Source organism: Stenella coeruleoalba (genome assembly GCF_951394435.1).
Source record: "Stenella coeruleoalba genome assembly, chromosome: 18".
Lineage (NCBI taxonomy): Eukaryota > Metazoa > Chordata > Mammalia > Artiodactyla > Delphinidae > Stenella > Stenella coeruleoalba.
This window is the reverse complement of record NC_137164.1, coordinates 1213886-1241301: the sequence shown is the minus strand read 5'-3', so window position 1 is coordinate 1241301 and position 27416 is coordinate 1213886. Positions and strand designations below refer to the sequence as shown.

The 27416-nt window shown below is 51.0% G+C and overlaps 1 protein-coding gene across 4 annotated transcripts in view; it reads left to right on the top strand.

Moving 5' to 3' along the window:
* LATS2 (large tumor suppressor kinase 2) overlaps nucleotides 1-16499 on the top strand; it is an 80838-nt gene extending 64339 nt beyond the window's left edge. For all 4 annotated transcript variants that reach the window (XM_079902788.1, XM_079902790.1, XM_079902789.1 and 1 more), the window contains 6 exons: nucleotides 4175-4307; nucleotides 5298-6571; nucleotides 7490-8072; nucleotides 9200-9382; nucleotides 11018-11124; nucleotides 14335-16499. In XM_079902788.1, the coding sequence (XP_079758914.1) occupies nucleotides 4175-4307; nucleotides 5298-6571; nucleotides 7490-8072; nucleotides 9200-9382; nucleotides 11018-11124; nucleotides 14335-14832 (2778 nt within the window). In that variant the 3' untranslated portion in view covers nucleotides 14833-16499. The remainder of the gene's footprint in view (nucleotides 1-4174; nucleotides 4308-5297; nucleotides 6572-7489; nucleotides 8073-9199; nucleotides 9383-11017; nucleotides 11125-14334) is intronic.
* Nucleotides 16500-27416: the final 10917 nt, after the last annotated feature.

Sequence of the window (27416 nt, the reverse complement as noted above, 5' to 3'; positions counted from 1 at the left end):
TAGAAAGCAGTGCTTCCTGCTGACGGTGTAGCCAAATTATGATAAATGGAAGCAAAGTAGGTATTTGATGATTGGGCTCATAGTAGGACAACTGGAATAACCCGCTGGATAGACTGAACTAAAGACGTTATTTAGGTTCTCAGACTTCACTAATCACACCAGTAATCAACATTATGATAACGCTCTCATCTCCTCTGTGTGTGTGTGTGTGTGTGTGTGTAAACTCAGGGGATTTTGGTAGTTTCCCTGGAGTGGGTCACACCTCCGCTCACCTATCTCGATAGTGCCAACAGTGAAATCCTTAATGGTTTAGCAAACATCCCTTGAAATCGTGGAACCTTACAGCTGAAGGGAGCGCTGGGATGACCCTGTGACATCTTGCCCTCTCACTGGACTCAGCTGTGATCTGGAGGATTTCTGTCATCTGCCCACACCTATGTAGCTGGATAACACCGGCAGCTTTATTATAACGGAACTGGACATACGCATAAGTATTCTCATCATCTTACGCTCCTTAACAAGAAGAAAGCATTGCATATTTCAACATAGAACTGTCAAACTTGTTTTCCTCGTGTTCTGATCAAGCCCTTGTTTGTGGACGATGCTCAGACACATTTTGCACGTCACTGTTTCTTCATGTTGTTTACGCTATTGGAAGTCGCACATTTTGTTCACTGCTGTGTACTCTGTAGAGAAGAATATTAGATGCTTAGTGCTTCTCCATTAAGAGAATTTGGCCATAGCAGGTATTTTTGGGCTGCATGAAGTGTATCCCAGGGAATACTTTAATTATAATGAACATAATCATTCTCTCATTGGATTATTTAAGCCCTTTCTGCTCCTGCCCTACACCCTTCTGTTTTCAGGGGCTGATTTATTGTATTATATCTAATTCGGACAAACATCTTTATGCAAGTTGACTTTTAAAATAGGATTCTTTTAAATTGGCCTGAGAATTTTAGGAAGTAAAATTATTAAATCAGGGCGCACGTTTAATAACTTTTGGTACTTGTTAACAAATAGTCACCTCAAAGGACCAAAAATATGTGACTGTGAAGAGTTTCACCAGCCATTTGCCTTTATAACTATTTTGTTTTGGTGTTAACAATTCAATATAAAACGCTATTTTATTAAAAGTGTTTCTTTGATCCTTGGTAAGGTTGAGCATTTTCCATGCTTGTTTAATTTTAGCCCAAATTTCTTCTTCATTCCCTACCTATAAGTTACTCTAAAAAACATCTTTTTCCTCGGAAGCACTCAGTGGGCGCCCTGCCCCGCGGCCTTGCTGTAGGGCCTTGAGCTGGAGTTGTGCCTCATCTTCTCGTCACCCACTCACAGTTCAGATCCAGAGGCCCCTTGCGGGTTTTCCTGGCTTTAGTTTTCTCTTCTCCTTCTCCGGGAACCGCGCGGGTACCGGGTGTGTCGGACTGGCGCGGGATCCACTCGCTCCGTGGGGGCCTGCGTCTCTGGCTCCGGCCCCAGGCAGGCTGGGTCGTCCTTTCCTTCTCCTTCACAGCCAGCCACCCGCCCTTCAGGCTCTTGGAAGCGCCGGGAAACTGCCGTGAGGAGCTGCCCTGCCCCCGGGCTCTGGACTTTCAAGCCGGGCAGCTCGGCCGGTGGAGCGAGGGAGGGCAGGGGGGAGGGGACGTGGGTCTAGAAGCCGAGGGGCAAGGGGGTGGCGCGGGGGCAGCCGTGCAGACCCTGGGCCCCTGCTCACCGGGCTCCCGAAGGCCCCGGGGGCAAGCGTGCTGTCCAGCTGGGGCGGAGCTCAGGGGCAGTGTGTGGGCGTCCCTGGGCACCGCTCTTACAGCGGCACACCACGCTGCTGGCCTGACATCTGGGCACTGGAGTCACAGAAACGGTGTCCTGCTGCCTGGGGGGTGGAGGCAAGGCAGGGTTGTGATTCCTGATGGGTTTAAAAATGATCCCGAGTTTCCTGCAGTGTGTGGGGTTTTTAGTATTTATTTATTTACTTACTTATATTTATTTTGGCTGTGCCAGGTCTTAGTTGCGGCATGCGTGCGGGATCTAGTTCCCTGACCAGGGATCGAACCCGGGCCCCCTGCATTGGGAGTGCAGAGTCTTACCCACTGGAGCACCAGGGAAGTCCCTTCCTGCAGTTTTTAAAGCACGCCTATACATATATGTCTAGTGGTGTCTCTGAGAGATAATGTATGGAAACTGCACACTTGCTAAATTTGGTGGAAGGGACAGACGGCAAGGGCAAGACTGCCTGACTGGGTTGTTTAGTAGACAGGAGGGCTCATTAGCGTGGTCGGGTGTGTGATGGGCATATGGTTAGTTGGTCGGTTGTGCGATTCGAAGCAGCCCTGTGAGCACGTCGGTACCTGTGGTTGCCTCCCGGTGTTCTTGCTGGTTAAGTTCCTCGACTGGAAGCGAAGCGTTGGGAAGGTTGGAATCTTGAGGCTGAGGCCAGTGTGCAGCAGGGAGTTGAACACACACTGTCTGACGTGGTTGGTCCTCAGAGTCGCCGTTTCCTTGACACGTAGCCGGTCTGAAGCGACGCACACGTGCAGCCGGTCACCCCAAAGAAGCCAAGGCTTCGGTCCCGTCCCAGACACAGCAGATAGGCGCTGTCCGCAGAGGGCTGGCTCTCCCCCAGCTCGTGTCCTTTCCTTCGATCCCAAGGCAGCTCTGGCCACCGCTGCCCAGCCTCGCGAGCCGTCCCTTCCGCTGCTTCCCCCAGAGGCCGCCTCCCCCCCAGCCCTTGGCTCACGGGCGGGGCTCTTCCTGCCTCTTCTCTCCCGAATCCCCGAGGACACAGGCACAGGTCACGGCCGCGTGCGCGCTTTGTCCAGCCACCCCGTGGGGCCCGGCCAGGATGGAGGTTAATATTATGTACACAATCAGTGGATGTGAAGCACCAGAGTCCTTCCCGTCCCTGTGTTAGGTGGGTGGGCGCAGCCCTGAGCCACAGGAGGGTCAGGCCCCCAGGCTGTCGCAGTCCTAACAGACGGGCAGACACACAAGCGCGGGGACAGGTCCACTCTGTTAGCCTTGAAAAGCCCCTGGCCCGGCAGGCGGGGAGAGCGGCTCATCCGTCCTCAGGGTCCGGGGCATCTCCTGGGTTTCTGCCGTGGCTCTTTGCTGACCGGCCTCTGTCCCCTGGGGACCTGGGGTCCTGCTGCCTGCTCACTGCCTTCTCCTCTCCTGTCCAAGCTACAGCAGTCTCTGTCAGGGCTCTCCCACCCCTGCTGCTCTGAGACCCCTCCCCTCCGGTCACCACCCACTTCCTGCATTTGCAGTTCCCTCCTCCTTGCCCACCCACCCCTCCACCTTCAGAAGACCCCTGTCTGTCCACAGAATCCCCTCTCGCTGCCCCTCCCGGTTCCATCCTTGAAGGCTGGCTTCCCTGTCTGCCCTCAGCTCTGCAGAGCTGGCCCAGGGCACCTGGGCCACAGCCCTCGCAGCCCTCCCCCTCCGGCCTGAGCACCCGACCACGGGTTCTGCAGCTCTGCCCCTGGCCCATCCTCTCACTGACCCCGACCCTGCTTGGAAAGCTCCCGCGACTGCCTTCAGGTAGGCGGCCCGGTCTGTGGTGCCTCCCCGCTGTCCTCTCCCGCCTCCCCGTTCTTCCCCCACCAGGCCCCTGCTCTGACTGTACCACCTGCTGCCAAGAATACCTTTCCTCCACTGAGCCCTCCTGCTGCCTGAATCCCAGCTGTCCGTGAAGAGCCGGCTGTGCCTCCGTCTGGCCTGTGATCAGTCCCTGGTCCCTCTCCGTCCTCCGGCCCTCTTCCCCGGTGCTCATCCCGCCAGCAGTGCTGGGGCCTGTCCTGGGCTGACGTCCTCTCTCGCCCACCGCCACCCGCATGGGCACAGGGCACCATAAACAGCAGATGTGCAGGTCTCCCCTCGGGGCAGGGGTCCCTCCCCCAGGAAGCCTGGGCTGGGGAAGGCCAGTTCTCTGACTTCCACAGGCTAGATGGGAATTTCAGTCCAGTCACAGAAGTTTTCTAGCAGGAGCAGGACGTACGGTCTTCCAAGCCCATCGTCGTGGTCTGGGGGTCAGCGAGGTTGTCATCGGCGACTGAGGACACGTCCCCAGTGGTGCTGGCTTGGAGCCGGGCGGGAAGGCAGTCCTGGAGGCTTCGTGTCGAGGGCACGCGCACCCAGGCCCCCACTGATGTCTCTGTGTCCACCCCACCCCCAGGAGATGGCGGGCAGGGCCCTCAAGCAGACCGGCAGCCGCAGCATCGAGGCCGCCCTGGAGTTCATCAGTAAGATGGGTTACCTGGAGCCGGGCAAGGAGCAGATTGTGCGGGTCGTCAAGCAGACCTCCCCAGGTGAGCACGCTGGGGGCTGCGGGCAGGGGCCATCCTGACGGTCGCCCGAGGGCGGGGACGGCGGGTGGCAGATATGACACTGAGCTGGGTGCCTCCTACTTGCTGGGTTTGTGGATTTGTTTTGCTTATGAAAGAGCGGAAAATTCACTGGATATTAAAATGAGGCAACCCCCGCAGGTTCTTTCTGCTTTCTCTTGGGCTGTGGGGGAGGCTTATTTCATTGATTCTGAAACACACCGTTTCCCACCCTGTGGCCTCTGAGAGCAGGCTGCCCAGTGGCAGGTTCCTCCAGAGCTGGACACCTTGGGCAGAGGTGTGGGAAGGCCCCCTGGTGCCCCTGGGGAGGGCCAGAGGCCCCAGCACCAGGTGTCTGGCCTTGCTGCCTGTCACTGAATGTTTCTGTTTGCTGGTAGAGCAGATGGGGCCCATTTGGGGACCTGAGGTCCTTGGGTGTAGTAAGGGATTCAGGATATTGAACAGGAGTGTTCCCTGTTTTGTGGGAGACCTTGGATAAGCCCAGTTCATCTGCTGAGGGGGAAATTGCACGGGCTTTGTAGCCGTATCTTCTTTGTGAAGAGGACACAGGTTTCTGTCTTCTTCTTGACTGAGGAGTTCCCTTAAACAGTGCCTCACTGGCCACCGTGTCCAGACTCTGAGGGTCCCGGGGTCTGTGTTGCAGCCCAGCCCCTCAGGAGGCAGCGCCCACTCTCTGATGACCCCGCACCTGCCTTGCTCGTGGTCTTTGTGATGCATCATCTTAGCCTGAGAACACAGTGTCATTTGCCGTGGCTTCTGCTGGAAGCACAGCTGCAGAGGGTCAGGGCTCGGCCAGGTCCTCCGCGGGGGCGTCCTCGGACAGGCAGGGCACGGCCTTTGGACTGGGAGCCCGGCGCCGCCCACGCGGCCGTCACTGGCGTCAGGGGCCTTCCCAGGCCTTCGGCCGCGGAGTAGCCGTGCCGCGGCGTCAGCCTCCCGTTCCCTCCTCTGCAGGAAAAGGCCTGGCGCCAGCCTCTGTGCCGCGGAGGCCGAGCTTCGAAGGAGCAGGTGACCCTTTCCCGCCCTACGGCCAGGTGAGCGGGCCGGCCTTCGAGGGCCCCGCTGCCCTGGACGAGGCGCCCCGCCAGTACCCGGACTTCCTCTTCGCCGCCGTCGGGCCTCACTGCCGTCCGCACCCACCCAAGGGCTATGCCGCCGCCGGGGAGGCCGCCGGGATGAGCCTCCCCGGCCCCGGGGGCCCGGCGCCCCCGCTGCAGGGCCCGCACTACAGGGCCCCCCTACTGGTGCCCGGGGAGCCCCTGGCCTACGGCGTCCAGCGCAGCCCCTCCTTCCAGAGCAAGACTCCGCCGGAGGTCGGTGGGTACGCGGGCCTGGCCGCCAAGGGCCCGGCCGTGCAGGTGCAGCCCGGCCTCGCGTTCCCGCCCCCGGGCGGCGCCGCTGCGTACGCGCCCCACCCGCACCCCAAGCAGCCCCACCCGGTGCACGCGGGGGGCCCCCGGGGCGCCGTGTTCGCTGGCGACAGCCCCCCGCCGGGCCTGGCCACCCCCTCCCGGACCGGCCTCGGCGCCGAGCGGTTCGAGCCGAGCGCGCCCCCCGCGCCGCAGTGGCCGAGCGCCGGCCTGGCCCGGCGGGACTCGCTGCAGAAGCCGGGCCCCAGCAGGACCGGCTCCTTCAACGGCCACCAGGCGGCGGCCGCGCCCTCCCCCAACGCCATCACGGCCGTGACGGCCGCGCACATCCTGCACGCGGTGAAGAGCGTGCGGGTGATGAGGCCCGAGCCCCAGACGGCCGTGGGGCCTTCGCACCCCGCCTGGGTGCCGCCGCCGGGCCCCGCGCTCGAGGGCCTGGAGCCCCAGGACGAGCATCCCCCCGCCCCGGGGGGCGCCGAGGCGCGGGGCCGGCCCCCGCCCTACCCCCGGCACCTGCTGCGGCCGCAGGGCCGCGCCGAGCAGTACGACGTGGACGGCCTGTGCGCAGGGCTGCAGCAGGGCCTCCGGGGCAGCCGGGCCGCCGAGCCCCCCGACGGGAGCCCCAGGAGCCCCAGGGGCGCCAAAGGGGAGAAGGCGGGCAAGGACCGCAAGCAGATCCAGACGTCCCCGGTGCCCGTGCGCAGGGGCTGCCGCGACGAGGAGAAGCGGGAGTCGCGCATCAAGAGCTACTCGCCCTCCGCCTTCAAGTTCTTTATGGAGCAGCATGTGGAGAACGTGCTGAAGACCTACCAGCAGAAGGTGGCTCGCAGGCTGCAGCTGGAGCAGGAGATGGCCAAGGTGGGTCGTGGGGTCGCCGCGGGTCCCTTCTTGCTTCTGCTTCACGCACCTCCCCTCCAGGCCGGTGGTCTCCTGGGGAGGGGGGCTGGTACCGGGGGTCCCACCTGGAGAAGTCCTGCACGTTGCGTTCCCCTTCCCCCTCGCTCTCGGGAGGGGATGGGCTCTGCCTGACGTGCCGGCGCGTAAATGAACACATTGGTTTTTATGGTGTGTCCTTACTAGTGCACAAATCCACCAAGTTTTTCTAACTGCTAAGGAAACATTTTGAAAGAGTAGAAAGGTTTGAGGTTTTATACATTGAAATTGTGGGATTTATAAAGACAAATATATCTAGTAGTGATTCATCTATTTCTTAAGTCTATAGTTAGAAAATAAGGTTTGAAATATACCCTAGTTGGCACTAAACTGTCAGAAAAGGTAATTATTAATGAAATTATTTAGATTAAAATGCTATGGTCAATTTAAATCACACAGAGCCAGTAACTGCAAATTCTAAAAATAAGATTTGTGCCCTTCCCGCTGTCCCATTTTCGTTGACTTTGTTTGTTTTCCCATTTTCCCCTGAACTATTATTAAATTATTACATTGCTCTTAGAGCTCCAGGAATTTTGTGGTTCCCTTTCCCCCAGATTTTGATTAATATAAGTTTCCTGTAGTTTTTAGAGCCTAAAGTCACCTGGAGAAAAAAGTCCCTGTTATTATGTCTTCCCTTTCGATTCCAGATCTGCGACTCTGTGTGGATGTAAAGAACAAAGAGTTATTTTCTCGCTTGTAGTGTCTGGCCCCATTCTTCTGCACCCTGGTTTCCACAGATCAGTTGGGGTCCCCTGCGTTCTGGGGCCTCTTCCCCACCCCCGTCCCCCACCCCTTCCCCCTGGGCTCCCCCAGGGTGACCCTCCCCTGTTTCCTCCTGCACAGGCCGGGCTCTGTGAAGCTGAACAGGAGCAGATGAGGAAGATCCTCTACCAGAAGGAGTCCAATTACAACAGGCTCAAGAGGGCCAAGATGGACAAGTCCATGTTCGTGAAGGTGAAGACCCTGGGCGTCGGCGCCTTCGGGGAAGTGTGCCTGGCCTGCAAGGTGGACACGCACGCCCTGTACGCCATGAAGACGCTGAGGAAGAAGGACGTCCTGAATCGCAACCAGGTGGCCCACGTGAAGGCCGAGAGGGACATCCTGGCGGAAGCAGACAACGAGTGGGTGGTCAAGCTCTACTACTCCTTCCAGGACAAGGACAGCCTGTACTTCGTCATGGACTACATCCCGGGCGGCGACATGATGAGCCTGCTCATCCGCATGGAGGTGTTCCCCGAGCACCTGGCCCGCTTCTACATCGCGGAGCTGACACTGGCCATCGAGAGCGTGCACAAGATGGGCTTCATCCACCGCGACATCAAGCCAGACAACATTCTCATAGATCTCGACGGCCATATCAAGCTGACAGACTTTGGCCTCTGCACTGGGTTCAGGTGGACGCACAACTCCAAATACTACCAGAAAGGTACCGCCTCAGGCCTTTCCTTCCCCTCCTGGGGCGCAGCTGTCACCGGGTGATTTTATAATTTGGCGTGACATCCTTTTCTCCCTGAAGAAGTCGAATGACGTGTGAGGTGGTTTTTTTTGTAAGTTAGTGGCTTCAAATTTTACTAATACGTTTTTAGGACAGTAGGCCATAGCGTCTCATGGGGCCTTGCTGAGGGGCCGTCACTCTGCCCTATTAAAACAAGCCTTAAAACACAAGCCTCCCAGCCTCCCAAGGAGCCCTCTCTCACAGCCACCCTGAGTCTACCTGCAGGCACAGACCTGGCTGTGGATCCAGCTTAACTCCACCTCCTGTGGTCCTGCTACCTGGAAAAGTCAGAAACAGCTGGTCATTATCTTATCTATGGCTTGAATTTTTATATTAGTGATTTTAATACTCTATAGCTCAGGCTTCTTGTTTTTTTTTTTGCGGTACGCGGGCCTCTCACTGTTGCGGCCTCTCCCGCTGCGGAGCACAGGCTCCGGACACGCAGGCTCAGCGGCCATGGCTCATGGGCCCAGCCGCTCTGCGGCATGTGGGATCTTCCTGGACCGGGGCACGAACCCGTGTCCCCTGCATCGGCAGGCGGACTCTCAACCACTGCGCCACCAGGGAAGCCCTCAGGCTTCTGTTTTTTAACTCAAAACTAGTCCTAAATCATTTTGTTCATTCCCATTTTTTGGCACTGAAGTCATTTGTGCTCGTATTTTCTAAATCCTCTCACTCTTTTCCATGCCCGTCTTAAAACATGTCTATCAAACAGGTGGTGTTAGCCTTTGAGACGGGCCTGAGAGGCTCTGGGGCCACCATCCTACAGTCCCTGAGCCTTTCTCACTGGCCCTGCACTGTCACCCAGCACAGGGCACAGCCCCTGCGGCCGCCTCCTCCATGCTTCCCGTGTTGGCACAGGAGTGCACCTCACAGCTTGGGTGTGAGGCCCAGGACCTCAGCCACCTGCGAGATGGCGGGAGTAACCTTTCTCTCACTGTGTCAGGAGCTGGGTTGGATTACTTTTCCTTTTGAAGCTATGGATTTGTTGCATTGTTGAAGAGTGAAAATTAACTTTTTCATTCTCTTCTCTCCTCGGCTCGCTTCCTGGGTGAAAGGGAGTCACACCAGGCAGGACAGCATGGAGCCCAGCGACCTCTGGGACGACGTGTCTAATTGCCGCTGTGGAGACCAGCTCAAGACCCTGGAGCAGAGGGCGCGGAGGCAGCATCAGCGGTGTCTGGCTCATTCCCTGGTTGGGACCCCAAATTACATCGCCCCAGAAGTGCTCCTCCGAAAAGGTGCGTGCTTCTGCCCTGCACCCAAGCCAGTGACCTCTGAGGGTCCCGAGCCCCAGCTTTCAGAGACTTGAAGTGTCCCCACTGTGTCTGTGCTCACAGGAGCCCGAGAGCTGGATTCTTCCCTTAGCAAACACAGCCTCCAGTGTGTGTCCCTCTGTTTGGGAGCTGCCTTTGCTTCTGGCCCGTCTCCACTTGCCCCTCCTCAGGCTGGAAGTGACAGGCCGGGTGCAAGGTTGGCTTGCTCCCTGGAGCCCAGAGGAGTCGCTCCAGAACTGGTTTTGACAGAGTCCTGTGATAGACAGGACTTGGGGGGAGGGATGCGGGGGGGTCCTACCTGGGTCAACCACCTTCACTGGTCAACGGGTGTGAGGATACAAACACTGTGTCCTCCAGTTCTCCGCCGCAGGTCCAGAAGCACCTTCAAGGTAAGATCTGGGGACAGCAGTGCTCCGTCCCATCCAGAGGGCGCCTGGCCGAGCACGAGAGGCATCTCTGACAGTCAGCTGCAGGGCCCGCAGCGGCCGCGTTTGTTCATCTGATTCCGTTTGATGAACCCAGAGAGCAGTGGCCTGTCTGTTCTCACGTGTTGTTTCCAGTCATTGGAGCCAGGACCCTCTGTCCTCACCCGTGTTCTCCGTGAGCTGTGTGACCCAGTGCGGGTTACTAGCCTCTCACCGCCTCACGTGTAACAGCAGTTCCTCGAGAGGTTAGAGTATTAACCTCCCTGCCCAGTAAAGCTCTCCCTCCCCCTCCTTTCAAAGAGGGAGGGGTGGGTGCTGGCCTGCGGGGGAGGACACCCGTCTCCCCCAATCCCCCGTTCGCAGCAGCCCAGCAGAGCCTCCGGGGCCAGACGGGCAGGGGCTGCAGGTCACACTTAGCAAGAATTCGGTGACAGCAGGACCGGAGCGGGGCTCGGACTGGGATGTGGGACAAAATCAAAGATCAGCCTGCTCCGCAGCCTCCACGAGGCCGCCCTGCCCGAGCACCGGGCCGCCGGAGCCCTGCGGGGGGGCCTGGCTCCCTCGGTGCCCCCAAGGGGCGCGACAGGTGGCAGCCGTTCCCTTTGCCAGTTTCCTCCCCCCGGTTCTCCCAAAACCTCCCCAGGAAGCCTCCCCGGGAAGCCTCATCACTGGTCTCACCTGACCTCAGGTCACAGAATTTCTGCTTTTTAGTTTCTATGATTTTAACTTGCGTCTGTTCGTGTTCTTTAAGAACCTAAAATTCTGGTTAGTATTGTTACTAACAATAACAGTAATCTTTTAAAATTAAAAACCTTTTATTACAAGAGCATCCTGTGTTTATCACAGACTAATGGTGGAAAATAAGAAAATGCTCGTGACCACGCTTCTCCCACGTGGAGACCGTGGACGCCCTGGCAGCGTTTTTCTCGCAGACTGTTCTGAGCCCCGCATGCCGGAGGCGGTGACGTCACGCGTGCGCCGCCGGGTGCGGAGACGGTGGCATCACGTGTGCGCCGACACGTGCGGGAGGCCGTGACATCGCACGCGCGCCGTCAGGTGGGGCGGTGACGTCACCTGTGCGCCACCTGGAGCTTCCCCCCGACGTGAGCCGGTTCTCTCAGGGTGTGTGAGGAGGGTGTGTGCGGGGTGGGAGCTGAGTGACGCTGTCTTTCAGGATACACCCAGCTCTGCGACTGGTGGAGTGTTGGCGTGATTCTCTTCGAGATGCTGGTGGGGCAGCCGCCCTTCCTGGCGCCGACTCCCACGGAGACCCAGCTGAAGGTAATGGGGCACGTGGCTTTCTGATGAACCCAGGAGGCTTAGGCCAACATTTGACCTTTTATTCTGAATGGTGTAGGGACGTCATTTGTATGTCATGGGATGTTTTCAAGTATGCTTGTTATTACCTATTAATTTTTTATCTGGGTAAGTAGAGGCACAGGGTCAGAGCTGAGCTGTCATGCGCGCGTGAACCTGAACCATGGTCGCCTGCCGATGTGGTGCTTGCAGGTGAGAACTAGGGGTGGGCGGAGCACCGAGGCCGCAGGTCTGGGCCCGGCGGCAGGTGCGCCGTGCAGCAACCAACACGGCTTTGAGACTGTGCCCGAGGAAATCGGTTTGATACTTGGATGTTCTGTCGTTACCGTTGGCCAGTTATAAGCTAGTTGTGCACAGTTCTGATATTCATTTCAAGTAATTAAAAAGTTACTCCGTCAAGTAACAACTAAGCACTGAAGAATTAGTTTTAGAATGGTAGCCATTTACTGTCTGAAATGAATGATTTGATTACTTAAAGACTGAATAGAGAACCTGATGAAACCTTTGGAACTTCTCAGAACAGTGCCCCTTACACATGTTCACTGACAGTTCTAGGATGCAGTCACATACCCCGGAGTCCCCAGGAGACCCGAAATTAATAACCTCTTAATTAGAAAAACCCTAAATGAAGGCTTGGTTTCTTTACAGTAACAGTGAAATTGGAATTTGGCATTATCTATATCCTAATTGAATTGCTGAATTAGTTACCAATTTGTCTGCATGATAATAACCCAATTTTTAAAATTGTGGTGAAGTTTACCATTTTAACTACTTTTAATTGTACAATTCAGTGGCGTTAAGTACATTCATAATGTTATGCAACAGTCACGGCTACCTATTTCGAGACATTTTCACCATCCCAAGCAGGAGCTTAACTACTAAATGATAACTCCATTCCTCCCTCCCCTCTGTCCCTGTAACAGCTCTTGTGTCAATACTTTCTGTCTCTATGAAGTTGCCTATTCTAGGGACCTCATAGAAGTGGAATCATACAGTATTTATCCTTCTGTGTCTGGCTTATTTCATTCAGCATAATGTCTTCAAGGTTCATCCATGTTGGAGCCTGTGTCAGAATTTCCTTCCTTTTTAAGGCTGAATGATATTACGTTGTATGTAATATTGAGTAATACTCCATTGTGTGTAAATAACATTCCATTTTTTTAATCCATCATCTGGCAACGGACATTTGGGTTGTTTCCACCTTTCGGCTCTTGTGAGTAGTGCTGCTGTGAACATAAGTATGTGTACAAGTATCTGTTTGGTCCCTGCTTTCAGTTCCTTTGGGGATATACCCAGGAGTGGAATTGCTGGGTCATACGGTCATTCTATGTTGAAACTTGCTGAGGAACCTCCATACTGTTTCCATAGTGGCGGCACCATTTTACATTCCCACCAACAGTGCACAAAGGCTCCTGTTTCTCTACATCCTTGGCAACACTTAATTTCCTTTTGTTTTTTTTAAAAATAGTAGTTATTCTAGGGGGTGTGAGGTGGTATCTCATTGTGATTTTGATTTGCACTTCCCTAAGGTTTAGTGATGTTGAGCCTCTTTTCATATGTTTCATGGTTGTTTGTAGATCTTCTTTGGAGAAATGTCTATTCAAGTCCTTTGCCCTTTTTTAATTCGGTTCTTTGGGTTTTTGTTGTTGAGTTGTAGTTCTTTATATAGTCTGGATATTAATTCCTTGTCAGCTATATGCTTTGCAAATACATTCTCCCATTCCATGGTTTGTCTTTTCACTCTGTCAGTAGTGTCCTTTGATGCACAAAAGTTTTAAATTTTGATTAAGTCTGTTTTATATATATTTTTTGTTTTATTGCCCGTGCTTTTGGTATCATATCCAAGAAATCATTGCCAAATCCAACGTCATGAACGTTTTCCTTTATGTGTTCTTCTATGAGTTGTATAACTTTGGCTCTACTAAAACAACAACTCAGTTTCAAACCAGCCCTCGCACCGCCTGCCCCGTGCCACTCCTGGTTATATTGGCCTTGCTTTATCCTGACTCCAGGTTTAAACAAGAAGTCCCTTAGGCTTCCTCCTCACAGCAGACAGGTCTCTGTGAGCGTCCTGATGGCTGATGTGTGTGTGTGGGGGGGTGGTGGCTTCCTCGCCCTGTGCCTCAGGCTGTGGGCTCCTCCTGAAACCACACCGACCGTTTGTAGCTGCTCAGAGCCTCCTATGTCTGTTCTGTTCTCCCATCGTGAAATTATCAAGATCTTTTTAAATTAAAAAAAGTTATTTTTATTGAAGTATAGTTGATTTATAATATTGTGTTAGTTTCAGGTATAGCAGCAAAGTGATTCAGGTATATATTATTTTCAGATTCTTTTCCATTACAGGTTCTTACCAGATATTGAATATAATTCCCGGTGCTATCCAGTCGGTCCTTGTTATCTATTTTATATATATTGAATAGTAGTGTGTATCTGTTAATCCCAAACTCCTAATTTGTCCCCTCCTTCCCTCCCTCTCCCCTTTGGTAACCATAACTTTGTTTTCTATGTGTGTGAGTCTGTTTCTGTTTTGTAAATAAGTTCATTTGTATCATATTTTAGATTCCACACATAAGCGATATCATGTGGTATTTGTCTTTCTCTGTCTGACTTCACTTAGTATGATAATCTCTAGGTTCATCTGTGTTGCTACAAATGACGTTATTTCATTCTTTTTTCATGGCTGAGTAGGATTCCATTGTATATATGTAACACATCTTTATCTATTCATCAGTTGATGGACATTTTGCTTCCATGTCTTGGCTATTGTAAATAGTGCTGCTATGAGCATAGGGGTGCATGTATCTTTTTGAATTATCGTTTTGTCCGGATATATGCCCAAGAGTGGGATTGCTGGATCATATAGTAGCTCTATTTTTAGTTTTTTGAGGAACCTTCATACCGTTCTCCATAGTGGCTGCACCAGCTTACATTCCCACCAACAGTGTAGGAGGGTTCCCTTTTCTCCACACCCTCTTCAGCATTTATCATTTGTAGGCTGATGATGGCCATTCTGACCGTTGTGAGGTGGTGTACTGCATTGTGGTTTTGATTTGCATTTCCCTGATGATTCGCAGTGTTAAGAAATGATCACGTTCTTTAACACCCTGTCCCGGGACGGCCCTCGTCGGCCTCGAGGTTGAGGAGGAAGGAACACCGGGTGTATTGTCCCCGCAGGTGATTAACTGGGAGAGCACGCTGCACATCCCCGCGCAGGTGGAGCTGAGCCCCGAGGCCCGGGACCTCATCGCCAAGCTCTGCTGTGCGGCTGAGCACCGGCTGGGCCGCAACGGGGCCGACGACCTGAAGGCCCACCCGTTCCTGGGTGCCATCGACTTCTCCAGCGACATCCGGAGGCAGCCTGCCCCCTACGTGCCCACGATCAGCCACCCCATGGACACGTCCAACTTCGACCCAGTGGACGAGGAGGGCCCCTGGCAGGACGGCAGCGAGGACAGCTCCAAGGCCTGGGATGCGCTGGGCCCCCCGGGCAGCCGGCACCCCGAGCACGCCTTCTATGAGTTCACCTTCCGGAGGTTCTTCGACGACAACGGCTACCCGTTCCGGTGCCCCAAGCCTGCGGTGGCCGAGACCGGGACTGAGGCCGAGCAGCCAGCTGCGGGGGGCCCGGCCCCGGGGGCACAGGCTGGGAGCTGCCAGCCGGTGTACGTGTAGACCCTGGGGGCCCGGGAGGTCAGCCCCTCAGGTCAGTCGGCCGATTGCCCCTCGGAAGTCTGGTCTGCACCCAAAACCAAAGCAGAAAAGCTTCTGAAAGAGGACTCGCCTCTGACGTCTCCTCCACATTCTGGTTGATGGCGGGGCGGGTGTCAGCATGGCCTGGAATTGGCTTTTGAGGACCTTCACTGCATTAAAACAATATTTTTTAAAATTAGTACAGTTTAGAAAGAGCACTTATTTTGTTTATAGCCATTTTTCTTACTAAATTATAGGGATTAATTTTGACAAATCATGCTGCTGTTATTTTCTACGTTTGTATTTTATCCACAGCACTTATTCACATTTAGGGAAAGACGTAAAGATTGAAGAACATGTGATAAGAAATCTCTGTGCAATAATGTAAAAAAAAAAAAAAAGATAACACTGTTCTGATGTTACTGATACCATTTTATTCACACAGTGGTTTTTGTTTTATATTTTTCCCACATTTCAAAATTGTGATATATGTTAAAAGCTGCTTTTGTTTTGTTCTGTTTGCTTTTTGCATATTATAGTATAATAGGAAGTGTGAGCAGGTGATCACGCAGGTGTGACTTCAGATGCCAAGTGTGGAGAGATCGCTGCATGAACAGGGTTTTTCTGTTAAAGCGTGACCGTGTCTTGCCATTCACAGCGGGTTCTGTGAATACGTTTTGAGTGAGTAATTCTGGACAGTGTGCTGATGCCGTGTCGTCCTGTGGTGACTTCCTCGCTGTGACTGCACCCCTCCTCTCTCGTTGAGGAAATGCACATGTGCCTGAGAGCTGATGTGACTGTATGTGTCTTGGGTGTGATTGGATTCTTTGGGGGGCAAAGACGTTTGTCCTACACAACACTTGTATACATCAAAAGGGATTCTCTTAGCTCTGCCAAAAAAATGTAAGTTAGTCGTGGACCTCTGTCTGCTTCGCGAGTCAGGATGCTGTCCTGGTGGTACAGCCGCCATGGGTAGCCGGAGCCCCACCCGGCAGACGCCCTGTGGAAGGGCAGTGATCTTAGGGTTCTCTCACCGTGTTTCTAGTGTGCTTTGAAGGATCCATCTTAACTTGGTTTTAGAAGCACATTTTTCTAATCTTTGTGAAACAGCAAAGTGATGTTGAAAAAGAAAAGATATTTAAGCCATACATATTTTCTTAGGAGTGTAAATGTATATGTAACTACGTAGATAAACACAAAATATTCCTATTTCAAATTAGTATGATTCCTATTTAAAGTGATTTATATTTGAATAAAAAGTTAAATTCTTTTTTTGCTTTTTAAAAACCTGATGCATCATATTTTTCATTATATTATTCCACGTATTTTTCCTTGAGGTTTTTAGCGTAATGTATCCATTAGTTAGTGTATCTCTAGGCAGCACACGTACGCGTCTATCGATGGCTAAACTGAAGAAGATGATTCCTGTGTACTGGTTTACATGTGTGTGAGTGGCAGGTTCTGGCTCTGCTGTGCTGTGTCGTGACTGTCAGTGTTTCTCTAGTTGTGCAGTAACGCCGCGTTGTTTGCGCTCTGACAGACGTCATGTGGTAGGTTCTTTCTCAGGAACTCAATTTAACTATTATTTATTGATATATCATTGCCTTTGAAACGCTTCTCCTGGCACAGTTTATTATTAAAGTTTTGAATCCAAATCCACTGGTGTCAAGCTTCATTGGAATCTGTAAGTTCTTGCTTATATCATGTGTTGCCACTCCCCCAGGCTTTCCTGTGATTCGCGCGCAGCCAGGGCTGCCATCGGGAGGGGGAGGGGGAGGGGGAGGGGGAGGGGGGAGGAGACGCCCCCCCCCCCCAGAGGAGATCGGGTTTCAGGTCAGCACACGGTCCAAGCAGGGGTGCGGTTGTGTGACCAGCTTCTCTTCGCGAAGGTGGTGACAAGTGTATGGCATTAGATTGTCGAGCGGGTAAAGTGGGGTGTCAGGGAAATCGTGAGTGGGAGCTGATTCTCCTGCTCGGGACAGTTACACTGACAGGACAAGGCTAACACCTCACCTTTGCTTTAAGATGGTTGATGGCATTAAGAAATACAGAAAATATCGTTTGTTTTACTCTGAGTTGGTCTTTTGAAAGGTGCAGTCACGTGGTCCCCACTGGGCAGTCACGACTCCACCAGGCCGCCTCCGACCCTGTCCCAGCGGGTAGGGGCCCCCCTTACTGCCGGCCCCCGCTTTCCTCTTAGGCTGCCACGTTGGGGAGGCATCGTCAGCCGACGGGCGTGGAGGTCCCAGCGTCCTGCCCTAGCAGGAGTCCCGGCACGTCACCCCAGCAGGACGCTGGGGGCTCTGCTGGCAAGGCCGGGGGCAGGGATTTCTGGTCTGACTGGCTGTACTGGAGCAGTTACCGCCCGTCTGTCTGCCGTCTCCTCTGCGTCGGGGGTCGGGCTGTCGCTGGGACCCGGCTTGCTGGTACTTGCAGGTTGCTGGGCTCAGCTCCAAGCCTGGAACCGGAAAGAAACCCCGGAGCACGTAGCGCTGCGTCGTTCCTCAGGCCCCGAGGCCCAGCTCCTCTGCCGCCGCCTCCCCACCTCTCAGGGTCTTCCGTCCTGCCTGCCGTGTCCAGGGGTTTGAGGTGTACTTGGTGGGAGGCGTAGGAACAATCTGCTCCATCTTCCTGGAGGTGGAAGTGGGTTTCGGTTTCAATTTCAGTTTCGAGTAATGAAGGCTCACAGCTCACCTCCGTCACGCCGGCCACGTTGCGCAAGCTTGTCGCCGTGGTGCTCAGCGGCCCACGCTGGACAGCACGGGTCTGCGCAGATCCTCTGGCTGTGCGTTAGCCCTTGCGCTGACACCTGGCAGAATCTGGGCGCTAGCGGAGCAGTTGGCCTTCATCTCTTTCTCATGTGTCATTCCCTCTTGGGTAGTGGAGAGACCACCCTTCCTCGTAGCGGGTCAGCTGACCTGACCACCCACAGTGTCCAGCCTTCAGCTCCAAAGCATCGCGCCCTCTTCCTCTCCTGCTTGCCCGCCGCTCTGAACGCGCGGACCCTCCTAAAGTCACCAGCTTCCTGCCTTTTCTAAGCCGGTGACTGGTGTCTCTAAAAGGATCAGAGTAGCTTATGGGTCCAGGACCCGGGTATAGACGTGGAGCCCGCCTCCCCACCCCTGCAGTGGGAGCTCGGAGTCTTAACCACTGGACCGCCTGGGAAGTCCCCAAATTATATTATTTTCAGAAAAAGAGTCTCTGTCCATATCTCGCCATTTCCTGCTTCCCAAACACAGCCTCTCCCATGTCTTCTATGTCATTTTTCTGGCATTTTCACTGATAGGCTCTTAATGATATTTCTTGATTTACTTATTTTAAATATTTTCTATCAATGACATATATGGTAATTCTCTTATAGGCCTCCTTCAACCTCTGTTTCCTAGTGTAAGTTCTCTCACAACTTTTAGTTAAATCAGTTATCAACGTAAATATTATGAAGACTATGCTGGGGAATTCCCCGGCTGTCCAGTGGTTAGGACTTTCACTGCCGTGGCCCCGGGTTCAATCCCTCGTTGGGAAACTAAGATCCCATAAGCCTCGAAGTGTGGCCAAAAACAAAAACAAAAGACTGCTAGGTTGTCTTTGAGCCAAACAGTGTATTCTGATTATGTTTCCTTCTCATACAAAAAAATTTTCCTCTTGGACTTAGTAATTACCTTGTTTTTTCATTTACTTTGTTTTCTTTGAAAGTACACGTGTTTTGTCCATCCTTCCGTCCTTCCCTCCTTCCTCCCCTCCCTCTCTCCCTCCCTCCCCAGTTGCTGCGATGGATCTGTCAAATCCCAGACTGCTTTCCAGGAGCACGAGTGCTGTGTCTACCTCGTCCTGCAGTCTGGACCAGCTGCCCTTCAAGCCTGACAAACAGCTGTCATCTTGGGAATTCTCTTTGTCACTTTCCTGTGTTGGATCCCATTTTGCCAAATGCCGTATCTTCCTTTTCCTCAGTTTACACCTGGAAAAAAGTTGGGGTTCTTGCTTGTCCAAAAATGTCCCTTTTCTACTTTATTGAAAATATAAATAAATCTAAGATTCTAGGATGAAATTCACGCAGCATTTTGGAGGCATTAGTCCTCTGTTTCCCAGGTTCACAGTCTTGTTGAATACCCTTTCTCTCTAGAAGCTTCTAGAATCATCTCTGTCTACCCTGTGGTCTACACTTTATGGCGATGTTCCTCCATTGGTTTCGTTTATTGTCCTGAACACTGAGGCTTCAACCTAGAGATGTGTGCCCTTTGGCTCTAGAGAATTTTCTTGCATTATTTTTAAAAAATATTTATTTATTTATTTTGGCTACACTGGGTCTTAGTCGCGGCATGCAGGCATCTTAGTTGCCGCATGCATGGAGGATCTAGTTCCCTGACCAGGGATTGCACCTGGGCCCCCTGTATTGGGAGTGCCGAGTCTTACCCGCTGGACCACCAGGGAAGTCCCTTCTGGCATTATTTTGAACTTTATTCCCTCCAAAGATTCTCCAACTCCTCAGCCGATTCTCTGATTTCTTATATTTATTTCCTGTCATCCATGTTTTTTCTATTCCACTTTCTGGAAGGTTTCATTGACTTCATCTTACAGATTTCATATTAAATTTTGGGGGTGAAGGTATTATCTTTTTAATTCCCAAGAGCTCATTCTTGTTCTCCAATCAGTCTGTCCGTCCCTGTTTTATGTCTTCAGTATTTGTGTTTGTTACCCCCTTATCGTTTCAAGGGTTTTTAAATTCTGCTTCCAAATTGTCTGTATTTCCTCTGGGCTCCTTTGTATTATGTTTTTGCTGCTTGTTCTTTGTTTTACTCTTTCTCCAAATTCATGTTGGAGGCTTTCCTTAAATGACTCTGACCATCTTTTTTTTTAAAATAACTTTAACGAGATATAATTCACATAAGTACAAAAAATTCACCCAACTAAGGTATATCATTCAGCAGTTTTTGTATATTCACAGACTTGCAGAAACATCACCACAATCAACTTGAGAACATTATTATCACTCGAGAGGCCGGGTTCCCTTCGGCCGTAACTTCCATTGTTCGCGACCATCACAAGTGCACTCCTCAGACAACCACTGATCTACCCCCTGTCTACGGATTTGCCCCTTTGGGACACGTCATATAGATGAGATCATACAGTAAGAGGCCTTTGGTGACTGGCTTCTTTCACTTAGCATCATACTTTAAAGTTTCACCCACGTGGTAGCACTGTCAGTATGTCATTCCTTTTTATTGTCAAATAGTATTGCGTTGTGTAGATTTATCCCATTTTATTTCTCCTATTTATCCAACAGTTAGTGAACATTAGAGTTATTTCTGCCTTTCGGCTATTGTGCACAGTACTGCTCTGAGCATTCATATGCAAGTGTTTGTGTGGACATACTTTATTTCTCTTCGGTGTCAGCCCAGTAGTGGCTTTACTGGGTCAAATGGCAACACTGTGAACCTTCTGAGGTGGTGCTAGACTCTTTCCAGAACAAGTGCACCATCTTACATTCTCTCCAGCAATGTATGATGGCTCTAATTTTTCCACATCCTCACCAATTTCATTTTTTCTTTTTGGTGTTCTTTGATGCCCCCCCCCCATTTTTTTATTTTGCTGAAGTCCAATTTATCTATTTTTTTTTTCTCCCGTTGTTTTTGCTTTGGGTGTCCTATCAGAGAAGACTTTGCCCAACCCAAGGCCATGAAAACTTACTCCTGTATTTTCTCCCAAGACTTTTATAGTTTAACCCTTCATTTAGGTCGGTGATCCATTTTTAGTTTATTTCTGAGCAGTGAGATGAGGGGTGTGATTTCACTAGTGTGCGCGTGAGTAGCAGGGAGTCCCAGAACCATTTGTTGAAAAGACTAACCATTCTTTCCCCGTTGCATTGACTTGGCACTCTTGCCGAAAATCAACTGACCCTAAAGTTTTAAAGGTCTGTCTCTGGACTGCCCATTATGTGTACTTGCCCTAGCGTCAGTCCTTACCGTCCATTCTCGTGTAAGAGCTCAGCACTGACCACTGACTGGAAGCCCCCCGGGGGTCAGGGAGTGTGCTTTGGTGGCTGTAAGCCTGAGGTCTTTTTGTGTTTGCAGGGAGGGCATGCCTGCTGGTGCCTGCTGGTGGTCACACACCCAGGTACGGGCCTTCCCTGTGCACCCCTCCCCCTCCCTCGAGAGCCCTGCCCTGCTGCTTCCACTTGGCCGTGTGCTCCGTCTCCGGGAAGGATCTTCCATGGTGTGGAAAGAAGCCTCCTTGCAGCGTGACGGCTACCTGAAAAGGGTCCCCGGTTACTCGGCCTCTGGCCCTGCCGGCCTGTCTGTGACTCTTAGATGGGCCACTGCGGGCCCTCCTCACTCAGTGCCTTGTTCCCGCGCTTTCTGTTTGCACTGAGAACTCTGCCTGTCTCCCGGGACCACAGGGGACCGGCTCCTCCTGTCTCAGTGTGTTGTACGGGCCCAGCTGGCTACGGATCAGGCCTCTGGAGGTATCTGCATCCTCCCACTTCCCTGACACCATTAACGTGACAGGAGAGAGGTTTTATAAATTAACAAAACTTATTTTTCAGAGCAAAATGGAGCGGAAGTACAGAGAGTTCCTGTCCACCCCGTCCCCAGACACACAGCTTCCCCCCAGTGTCAGCATCCCCCCCAAGGTGGTACCTTTGTGACGGTCAGAGAACCCACACTGACACGCCGTCATCTCCCAGAGTCCACAGTGTGCATTAGGGGGTCCCTCTTGGTGGCGTACTTGCTATGGTTTGGACAGATGTACAATGACGTGTATCCACCTTATACTCTCACGTGGAGTAGGGCTGCCCTAAGAGCCCTCTGTGCTCCACCTATTCACCCCTCCCTCCCTGTAACTCCTGGAAACCACTGAGGTCTTTTTACTGTTGCCATAGTTTCGGCTTTTCCACAACTATGGAATCACACAGTCTGTAGCCTTCTCAAATTGGCTTCTTTCACTTAGTCATATGCACTTAAGGTTCCTCCAGGTCTTTTCATGGCTGACAGCTCATTCCTTTTTAGCACTGAATTATATTCCATTTTCTGGATGGACCACAGTTTATTCATTCACCCACTGAAGGACATGTTATTTGCTACCCAGTTTTGGCAATTATGACTAAACCTTTCATAAACATCCAGGTGCAGATTTTTGTGTGGACATACTTTTTGACTCATTGGGGTAAGTACTAAGGAGTGCAGTTGCTAGACTGTATGGTGGGAGTGTGTTTAGTTTCGTAAGAAACCGCCAAACTATCTTCCACAGTGGCTGTACCATTGTGCATTCCCACCAGCAGTGAGTGAGGGTTCCTGTTGCTCCACATCCTTGCCAGCTTTTGGTGTTGTCAGGGTTTGGGATTTTGGCCATTCTAATAGGTGTGTAGTGTGGGTCGTTTTAATTTGCTTGCATTCTCCTGATGATACGTGATGCGGAATGTGTTTCTGTGTGCTTTCTTGCTATCTGTACCCCTTCTTTGGTGAGGTTTCTGTTGAGACCTTTCGCCTATTTTTTGACCACGTTGTTTGTTTTCTTACTGCTGAATTTTAAGAGTTCTTTGTATATTCTGAATAACAGTACTTTATCAGATGTGTCTTTTGCAAGTATTTTCTCCCAGTTTGTGGTTTATCATCTCATTCTCTTGACAGTGTCTTTCACAGAGAAGTTTTTAATTTTAATGAAGCTCAGATAATCAATTCTTCCTTTCATGGATTGTGCCTTTGGTATTGTATCTAAAATGTCATCGTTGGTACTTCCCTGTTGGTCCACAGGTTAAGGCTATGCTTCCAATGCAGGGGGCGCGGGTTTGATCCCTTGTCGGGGAACTAAGATCCCACATGCCGTGCAACTCAGCCAAAAACAAAAGTCACTGTCATACCCAAGATCATCTAGGTTTTCTCCTATGTTATACTCCAGGAGCTTTATAGTTTTCTGTTTTACATTGAGGACCATGATTTTTGGTGAAAATAATTTTTGTGAAGGGTGTAATGTATGTGTGTCTAGATTCACTTTTTTGCATGAGGATGTCCAAGTGTTCAGGGACCATTCTTTTTCTTCTTCTTGTTCGTTTGTTTTTTAAAATCTGTTTCTTCTTGTGTGAGTTTTGGCAGCCATTGTGTTTCAGAGAACTGGTCCGTTTTATCTAGGTTGTCGGGTTTACCCTCCTAATGCTCATGTGCTGGTGATAATCCCCTCTTGCATTTCTGATATTAGCAATTTGTGTTTTCTCTCTTTTTTTGTTAATAAGTCTGGCTAGAAGCTTATTGATTTTATTGATCTTTTCAGTGAACTGGCTTTTGGTTTTATTAATTTTTCTCTTCTGATTTCCTATTTTCAATTTCAGTAGTTTCTGCTCTCTTAAGTCTTTATCATTTATTTTCTTCTGCTTACTTTGTATTTAATTGCTCTTTTTCTAGTTTCCTAAGGTGAAAGTTTAGTTTATTGATTTTATATTCTTCTTCTTTTCTAATATATGCATTCAATACTATAAATTTCCCTCTTGTCACTGCTTCTGCCACATTCCACAAAATTTGATAAGCTGTATTTTCATTTTCTTTTAGTTTAAAATATTTTAAAATTTTCTTGAGATTTCTTCTTTGACCCATGTGTTATTTAGAAGCATGCTGCTTAATCTCCCAGTATTCTGGCATTTTCCAGACATCTTTCTGTTATTGATTTCTGGTTTAACTCCATTGAGGTCTGAGAGCTATGATTTCAGTTTTTTGAAAGTATAAAAGTGTGTTTTGTGGCTCAGAATTCAGTCTATCTTGAATGTTCTTACTAAAATGAAGAGGATTGGTTGAAAATCTGTTTTAGAAGTTACCCAGATCATCTCCACAACTCTAGCCAGACAAGTGGCTGCCTTTCCCCCAACTGGAAAAAGACGGGAAAGTTTTCTCTGAGGATGGTAAGCTGGAGGGTTGCTATGGTTACAAGGCACTCTGTTTGGGACAGAGCTATGAAGTGAATATGTGCGTATTGACTCCTTCAGCCCTCTTCTCCCACTCAGCGCTCGGAATACCGGCAACAAGGTTGTCATCCTCTGGGCAGGAGACTGGTGGTCTCCTCTGGGGCCTCTGAACAGCCCAGGAGGAAAAGACTGGAAGATACTGATATCAAGGTTCTCCAAGTAGAGGGCCCGGCGGGATTACCTCGCATGGCAGCTTCCTGTGCACACGCAGAGCTTCCCATCAGCATTTCCACGGCCAGCCCTCGCATAGGAACCTCTGAAGAGTAATGTGAGGCTGACGTGGACGACGCAGACGAAAATGAGCCCGAATGAGACTGTAGAAGAAGAGCTTCAACAAACTGTCACTGATGTTCTCAAGGTAAGAGAAGATGTTGCAGCCTTGAAACAAGAAGAGAATATATTTAAAAGGAACATTCAGAGGACAAGAGGGAGGACTTTGGAAAATTAACAATGCTAGCAAAAATTGAAGTCCGTGGAAAGTTTGGACAGTAAAGTCAAGGAACTCTCCCAGAAAAAAAGAGCCAAAAAATGAAGAAATGGAAAATAAAAGGGAAATGTAAGGAACGTAGAAGATACGTCCATGTCTATATCGGAACTGTGGCAGTTTCAGAAAAAGAAAAATACGTTAATGGAGTTGAGGAAATCTTCAACTCAGTAATTCAGGAAAATGACCTAGAGCTGAAGGATATGTTTTTAGATTGCAAGGAGCTGAAATGCCCAGAACAGTGGGTAAAAATAGACCCATACAAATGTGCATCATAAGATATTCCGGAACGTCTGGAACAGAGAGAATGCTACAAGCTTCGGAGAGATAAAACGGTCCATATACACAGGATCAAGAATCAGAAGGGCTTTGAAGGTAACACCAGCTCTAGACGTTAGAGGGTGATGGAACAAGGCCTTCACATTTTGTGAAAATAATTGTTTTCAACCTTAAACTCTATCCGCAGACAAGCTATTAATCAAGTGTGAGGGTAGAATAAAGACATTTCAGACATTCAAGAATTCAGAATGTTTTCCTCCCATATCCTCTTTCTCAGGAAGCTGGAAGCAGACATGGGGTCCAAGAAACGGGTCTGACAAAGGGGAGGAAGAAGGGGCTCAGTGGGAGCTGCTGAAGGGGTCCCAAGTGACAGCTGTGCCCCAGGTGCAGGGGGCAGGCTGCTCGCTCGGGACCAGCGGAGGGTCTAGGGTGGCCTTCGCTGGGAAGAGGTCCTTCGCCTGCCTTAGAGGAGATTCGGTACTTGGAGAACAGTTTGGGATTGGGTTTGGGTTGAGGATATAAAAAACTAAGCAAATGGAAAACACGAGCCACTTATTAATTCTAGGGAAAACTAAAGGTTGTATGGAAAAGTGAAAGTGAGTATAGGAATAGTGTGGTTCGTTTGGGGATAGCGTTTACATAGTCGTAGTAATATGTTAATTATTGACTTAACCAAACATCCAAAAGTCTGACAACGTGTATTAGGAAGACAAGGGAATGGGAAGGGCATGCCTGGGTATCGGGGAAGAGGGTTTAAAAGGAGCTAAATTCTCATCTTCCATAACGGGAAGTAATTACATCATGCCGAGATGAAAACTCAAGACACTGCTTTACAAGGATGCAATCTGGGCACAAGTCCTTTGTCAGATGTACATATTGAGAATATTTTATCCCATTTCCTTAATGGTGTCTTTTAAAGAGGAGGTTTTAATTCTGATGAAGCCAAATGTATTATTTTTCTCTTATTGTTAGTGCTTTTGCTATTCTATTTAAGAAATCGTTTCCTTCCTCAAGATCGTGAAGAAATTCCCCTGTGTTTTCTTCTAGAAGCTTTTTAGCTTTAGCGTTTATATTTGATCTGTGATCCATGTCTAAGTATTTTTGTGTTTAGTGATTTTTGCTAAAGTGAACATGTCTTACTCTTCCATTGACTTCCGGTGCCTTTTTGCACATAGCAGGCACTTGTTAATTTGTTGTATTTTATCTATATGTTTACCTATATGTTCCTTCTGAGCAGGACCTATGAGACAGTCATTTGTGTTCTCCCTGACCCGTCCCCATCACACACCGCTCCACACGGTAACAACCCTCCGAAAAAGGAGCCCAGAGGAGCGAGGGCACCAGCCACGGCTGTTTGTCCCTGTGCCGCGGAGCCAGGCAATGCTGTGTTCCTCAGATGCAGCAGGTGCATCTCGCAGGCACAGGTAGAGCCCGCCTGGGAAGGCCGCACACGCTGGGCACTGGGCATGGGCAGTGGCTGGCCCTGGGGTCCGTCTTCTGGCCTTTTCTTCCTGGGATTTCACGTGCCCAGATGCTGGCGTTCAGTTTCCGCGCTCTGAATTCTAAGCCAGCCTGTAAGCCACGGCCACTTCTTTTCTCCCTGGGAACTCTTTGATCTTAAGCTTTATCTCCCAGTAGCATGGAGTCTCGTTTCAAAATAAACCCCACCTGGGAGTGCACACAAAGTCAATATTAGTAACTCGTTAGTGCTTAGACACAAACATGTTTTTACTTTCATCTACCCAAATACAAAGTAAAAAGTCAACCACAATCATGGAATGCAGCCACCAGCTTCCTGCTGAGAAAACCCAAATCTGCAGGGACTTCCCTGGTGGCGCAGTGGTTAAGAATCCGCCTGCCAATGCAGGGGCCATGGGTTCGAGCCCTGGTCCAGGAAGATCCCACATGCCGCGGAGCAACTAAGCCCGTGCGCCACAACTACTGAGCCTGCGCTCTAGAGCCCGCGAGCCACACTACTGAGCCCACGTGCCACAACTACTGAGCCCGTGAGCCTAGAGCCCGTGCTCTGCAACAAGAGAAGCCACCACAATGAGAAGCCCGCGCACTACAACAGAGAGTAGCCCCTGCTCACTGCAGCTAGAGAAAGCCCCCACGCAGCAACGAAGACCCAAGGCAGCCAAAAATAAATTAAAAAACCCCCCAAAACAAAAAACAACCAAATCTGCATTGGTTCCATCACCATCGAACAAGGACAGGAGCAGGGGGGACACTGAGGGCAGAGCTGGGCCGAGATCCTGCCGCATCTCCCAGGACACTCGCCAGCTCTGGACTCGGCCATGGCTTCCAGCCCAGAGCATGTCCTTGTCCTCATTTCTCCGCGCGAAGGAATGACGTGAGGGGCTGTGGAGGACCAGCCCTCCCCCACCCCCTTGGGGCCCTCGAGACCACTGCCCGGACGTGAACTGCTCGTGCCCGCGTCCCGGAAACAGCCCCAGTCTGAGTGAATCATCTCCCTGATGAAGCACCTTCCATGATTTCCGTTGCCCTAAGACAAGGTGGTGCAGCGCTGGAGAACCTGGCCAGCCCAGCCCAGGCCCCTCGCCTGCGGGGGATGGAATCGTGGGAAGCTTCGGCTTCGGATGGACTTGACTTTCAGTTCCTGGCGGGTCTGAAGCTGTGTGACCTTGGGTGCTTTTCCTAACCTGGAAGAGTTGCTAAACACCTCAGAGGCTCAGGGCCCTTAATTCCTGAACACAAAATGATAACGGTGCCAGTGGGAGAATTAAATGAAAAGCATCTGCAAAGTGATGCAGATACTCTAGATGCCCCTGCCCGGCCGGTTCCCCTCTCGCCTCCCGCCTGGCAGCCACCTGAAGCCACTCCCACATGAATCCC